This window comes from Myodes glareolus, chromosome 9, assembly GCF_982192425.1.
Source record: "Myodes glareolus chromosome 9, mMyoGla1.1, whole genome shotgun sequence".
In the NCBI taxonomy this organism is placed as follows: domain Eukaryota; kingdom Metazoa; phylum Chordata; class Mammalia; order Rodentia; family Cricetidae; genus Myodes; species Myodes glareolus.
Genome location: NC_142034.1, coordinates 43,214,927 through 43,220,926, shown reverse-complemented (window position 1 = coordinate 43,220,926; position 6,000 = coordinate 43,214,927). Strand labels below are relative to the sequence as shown.

The 6,000-nt window shown below is 43.5% G+C and overlaps 1 protein-coding gene across 1 annotated transcript in view; it reads right to left on the bottom strand.

Moving 5' to 3' along the window:
- Positions 1 to 426: 426 nt before the first annotated feature.
- The window catches only part of Crlf3 (cytokine receptor like factor 3), a 42,845-nt gene continuing 37,271 nt past the window's right edge, over positions 427 to 6,000 (bottom strand). Inside the window, exons 7-8 of the mRNA XM_085695485.2 lie at positions 2,634 to 2,746; positions 427 to 1,938 (exon numbers count right to left, since the gene is read on the bottom strand). Of these exons, the coding sequence (XP_085551611.1) occupies positions 1,682 to 1,938; positions 2,634 to 2,746 (370 nt within the window). The 3' untranslated portion in view covers positions 427 to 1,681. The remainder of the gene's footprint in view (positions 1,939 to 2,633; positions 2,747 to 6,000) is intronic.

Genomic DNA, 6,000 nt, shown 5'->3' with positions numbered 1-6,000 from the left:
ATCTCCATCCACTCAATCCACATTTATGGTGGACGCCCCACGTAAGGCACTATGCTAGGTGCGAGATGAGGCACAGAGCATGAGCATGTATAAGGAGCCATTTAAAAGGTAGGGAAAGTGTCTGGTGCCACAACAAAACATTTTTACATTTTCTAGTAAAAAGCATGCTAAAATTTGATTCACTGAGGCCGGAGAGATGGCTCAAAGGTTAAGAGCACAGACTGTTCTTCCAGAGGTCCTGAGTTCAATTCCCAGTAAGCACATGGTGGCTCACAACCATCTGTAATGAGATCTGGAGCCCTCTTCTGGCCTACAGCATACATGCAGACAGAACATTGTATATGTAATAAAAATAAGTAAATCTTGAAAAGAAAAAGGATTCATTATACTTACACACACACACACAAAAATACAAAATACACACTGTTAATTTCTAATTTTTTATTTTGATAAAGGCACCTACACTTGAGAACTTATTAACATGATAAAAGGCACTTACTTTCACAAAACAAGGGAAGGAGGAAAGGCCATGGTTAACATGAGAAAAGGCACACACTTACACAAAACAGGGAAGGAGAAAAGGCCATGATTGTCAAAAGGGAACATAAAGCCCCAAATAAATTATCTTACAAAAATATCACACTTGCTTTTCCACTTTTTTACTACTGGTAAAAACAAAAAGAAAAAAAATTCACATTAAAACTTATCTGTACGCTGGTATAACAAGACCACAATTTTTTACATATTAAGTCAGTCAAATAAATATTTTACACAAATTTAAGTTTAAAAAAAAATAGGTCAAGTATTTACCCGATATTTCTTCGGTCCGTTAAGACCGTTTCTCAACCCGATATTACACTGGACGGTGATGCTCTGCATGATCCCACGTGCATGGCTGTGGCAGGGAGCACATGTGACCCGACTACCATGGCTGTGCACGTCAGTGTACACAGCGGCTCCACTGTGAGGAATGCAGACCTCCGTCCTGTATCCTGTCTCATGCTGCCAGGAAAGACAGAGGATGCTAACACTGGCTACGGCAGACACTTGCTCAGCTGCTGTAAAAATGCAGAATCCAGTAACCAGAGATATTGAACAGAGGAACAGTTAGTGCCCTAAGGGGGTGGGAGGGGCAACGACACAAGACTGGACAAGGGTCACAGAGTCCTGGGCTCTAGCTGTCTTCTCTGCTGTTTTCTCACAGCCTCTGATCTTGATGAAGAGTTAATGGTGTGACATTTTTCTGTTCTATCAACCGACTTTAAGAACAGTGGAAAAGAATGCAGACTTTTAAAGCTAGTTTGATATTTATGCTAAAAACAAAACTGAACTATGGTTTTGTCCAAGCCATTCAGCTCACTTCTTAATGAAATACTACCTTTTTGGGGGAAGGGGTGTTCAAAGCACAGTTTCTCTGTGTAACAGTCCTGGCTGTCCTGGAACTTTCTCTGTAGACCAGGTTGACTTCGAACTCAGAGACTCACCTGCTTCTGCCTCCCAAGTGCTGGGATTAAAGGTGTATGTCACCACAGCAGGTCTCTTACTGAAATATTACAATGCAAATCCAGCAACACTTTCCATTTCTGGTGGTCCAAGAGATAAGTTCACCTTTCTAAAGTCAGACACAACTGCTGAAGACAGAAACAGCCAACCCTCAAGCCAAAGCCAAGCCCTCAAAATGCTAAAACACCAGCACTTTCCATCCGGGATAGAAAAACGAACACCCGAAGTAAAGAGAGCCGCAGGACTGGTCAAGCAGCCAATCAAACACCACCTCCCTGTTACTGGAGCTGATGGTTACGCGGAGCTTGACGCCACCTCCTTCACTGCTGCTGGCAGTGCCTAGAGTCACAGCTTCGATGTCAAATGTGACAGTGGATCCAGAGGTAACTGCAGGCAACTGATTAGTCATTTCTTTTCCATTGACAAAAACTGCACCTAAAACGTTAGGAGACATTCACCCAAGAGCAATGACTGAGAGAATCAAAACAGCTTCTAGATTAATGATTCCTACTTCAGAAAAAGAAACACTCCAGAAAATCTGATACTCCCACAGCCAGAGCAAAAATCCAAGCTTTAACGACATTTCAGAATTCTGGTATGTGGTTGGAATTTTCCAGGACAGTCTGTGAGTTTCCCATTAGAACTGCATCGAAAGAAACACCACAGAGCTCAGCTCTCAACAGCAATACAATTGCATATGCGATAAACAAGAATCTTGGTCTATCTAATGTCTGATCTTGTGTCACAAAACATTAATGTTAGCTTAGGAGTCATTTATTCATTTTCTTCCCCCAGAGATTGAGGGAAAAAAATCCCAGATTGGTATCAAATTCCTAAGTGCAGGGATTATAGGTGTGTGCCATCATGCCTGGATCTGTGGAGTGATTTTGAAAGCATAAATACTATGCAGTGAGGGGCTAAAAATACTTATTATATATGTATGATGTTTATGTAAATGTGGGTTCCAGGATTAAACTTAGGTTGTTGGATTTGCATGGGAAGGGTTTTATCTGCAGAGACAACTGACCAGCCCTAACTAGTTTGTGTGAGGTTTGTTTGGGGAGGTGACTTTCATTCAGATCAGTCCCAGCTCCCGGTCTCTTTTAAGCGCACAGTCCTAAGTGTCTTACCATTTGTGCTTATGCACACAGCTTGATCCCGCTGCAGAGAGTCATAGCCGTTCTGCTTTTCTGCACACACTCCTATACTGTCTCTTCTGTCTGGCTGCCCCACAGTTTCAACTCTATAATTAAAGCAGAAAGGTCATTTCATCTCTCTCTTTTTTAAATGAACATGAAACTGACAAGATAGTTCGGTCGTTAGGAGTACTTGCTGCTCCTGCAGGGATGGGGTTCAGTACCCAGCACCTATGTCAGGTAACTTAGACCACCTCTAAGTCCAGTTTCAGGATCTAATACGTTCTAGTCTCCACGGCACTTGTTACACACATAACTTATATCCACACACATACACAAAAAATAAGTAAATCTTAAAAGCTAGTTTCAGGGGGCTGGAGAGATGGCTCAGTGGTTAAGAGCACTGACTGCTCTTCCAGAGATCCTGAGTTAATTCCCAGCAACCACATGATGGCTCACAACCATCTGTAATCAGATCTGGTGCCCTCTTCTGGTGTGTGGGTATACATGGAAGCAGAATGTTGTATACATAATAAATAAATAAATCTTTTTTTAAAAAAAAGCTAGTTTCAGGACAGCCAGGGCTACACAAAGAAACCCTGTTTCGAAAAACCAAAACAAGGGCTGGAGAGAATGCTCAGCAGTTAAGAGCACTAACTGCTCCAGGTTCAGGAGCCACATGGCAGCTCACAGCTGTCTCTAACTCCAATTCCAGAGGCTCTGATGCCCTCACACAGACACACATGCAGGCAAAACACCAATCAATGCTCATTAAAAACAAAACAATACAAAGCATGAGTCCTAGCAATCACTTCCTTAACTGAAGAGACGGCTCAGCAGTTAGGAGTGAGCTATTCTTCCAAAGGACCAAGTTCAGTCCTCAGCACTCACAAACTTTTCTAACTCCAGTTCCTACAGTGGATCCAATGCCCTCTTCTGGCCTCTGTAGGCACTGCATGCACATGGTACACGGACAAAAGCAAACACATAAAATGAAAAGTTTAAATTAAAACGAAAACCAAGCTAGGTTGTGATGGTGTATGTCTTTCAAATCCCAGAACTTGGGAGGCAGAGGAGACAAGCGGGTCCCTGTGAGATAAGAGGCCAGTTTGGTCTACAGAGCAAGGTTCAGGACAGCTAGAACTACAACTCTGCCTCAGAGTTTGCTGGAGAGATGGCTCAGAAGTGAAGAGCGCTGATTGCTCTTCCAGAGGTCCTGAGTTCAATTCCCAGTAACCACATGGTGGCTCACAAACCACCTGTAATGAGATCTGGTGCCCTCTTCTGGTCTGCACCATACATGCAGACAGAATACTGTATACATAATTAATAAATACATTAAAAAGAAACAAAATAAAACAAAAAAAAACCCAACATCTGTTCAGTGGTGTTTATTCTTGTCAACTTGGCTGGATGTAGAATCAGTGAGGAAGCCAGGCACAGGAGTGCACTTCTTTTACCCCTGAATTTGCGGGAGGGGTGTGGGGGGGAGATAGAGGCAGGCAAATCTCTTTTAGTTCGAGGACAGCCTTGTCTATATAATTAGTTCCAGGACAGCCGGGGCTACATGAAGAGACCCTGAATCAAAAAAGTAAAATAACAACAAAAACAAACAAATAAAACCAAAACCCATCACCTAAAGAGAATGCTTTAGAGAGATTTAAATAAGGAATGAGGTCTCCCAGGTGTTTGGCATCACTTCAGCTCCAGACTGACGAAAAAGGGGGTAAATAGAGAAATCCTGAGAACGCCAACATTTCCTGCTCTCTGCTCTTAAGTCTGCCCAGATGTTAGGAATCCCAGCAGCACTCTGCTACCCCCAATAACTCCGCCATGCCTTCCTGTCATGCCAGACTTTCTCCTGTCAAAAGCAAATTCTTGCTGGGCAATGGTGGTGCATGCCTTTAATACCAGCACTCGGGAGGCAGAGACAGGCGGATCTCTGTGAGTTTGAGGCCAGTCTGGTCTACAAGAGCTAGTTCCAGGACAGGCTCCAAAGCTACAGAGAAACCCTATCTTGAAACAAACAAACAAAAAACCAAAACCAAATTCTTCCAGCTTTCCTGGCAGGTGTTAGACCAGCAATGACCAAAGTAACCACCGTGGCGGCAGACCGCATGAAGGATGACAATGTGCTAAGCCTGCACAAGGAGCGGAGATTGCGCCATACTCTTACTTTCTCTCTGTTTAGGTACTGTTTTTTAATTTTAAAAAGTTCATTATTTTATAAGTGTTTACTCTGCATCTATGTCTGTGTACCATATGCATGGATGGTGCCACAGGGGCTAGTGCAGGGCATCAGATCCTCTGGAAATGCACAGACATATGGATGATGGGTACCTACTTGGCTTCTCCGGAACAGCAGAAAATGCTTTTAACCAATGAGCTATCTCTTCAGCCCCTACTTACCAGTGTTTTAACTGTCAAAACATGCAATATAGTGACATGTGCATTTGTGTGGGGAAACACAGGCATGTGTGTACCACAGTGTGTCACAGTGCTCGTAGACTTTAGAGGGCACTGGCCCTTGCCTTCTCATCTTGTTTAAGACTGGTTTCTTTGTGTGTGTGTGTGGTCTCTGTTGTTGTTGCTGTGTATAGCAGTCTAGCTGACCTACAAGCTTCCAGAGATTCTAATGTCTCCCTCTCCCACCTCCTCACAGGGACACTGAATATGCTGGCTGTTTTATGTCAACTTGACACAAGTTATCTGAAAGGAGGGAGCCTCAATTGAGAAAATGCATCCATAATATCTGCCTGTAGGGCATTTCCTTAATGAGTGACTGATGGGACCCACTGTGGATAGTGCTATCCCTTTGGCTGCTAGTCCTCAATTCTGTAAGTAAGCTGGGCAGCAAGCAAGCCAGTAAGAAGCTCCCATCCACGGTCTCTACAGCAGTTCCTGCCCTCAGCGCTTTTGATGATGAACTGTTAAATGACACTGTGAGTGAAACAAACCCTTTCTTCCCCAAGCTGCTTTCAGTCCTGGTGTTTCATCACAGCGGTAGTAACCCTAACTAAGACCCTGGGATTACAGAGACTAATACCACACATATGGTTTTCATGTGTATTCTGGGGATTTAAACTCAGGTTCTTAGGCTTCCCCACCATTCCCCTCCCCTCAACAGAGTTTCTCTGTGTAGTCCTGGCTGTCCTGAAACTCAGAGATCCATCTGCCTCTGCCTCCCAAATGCTGAGATTAAAAATGTGCACCACTACCATCACCCAACTGCTAGTTCAATTTTTTAAAAAAAGATGTATTTATTTATTATGCATACAGCATTCTTTCCATGTCTTCCTGCACGCCAGAAGGGGGCACCAAATCTCATCGTAGATGGCTGTGAGTCACCATGTGGCTGCTG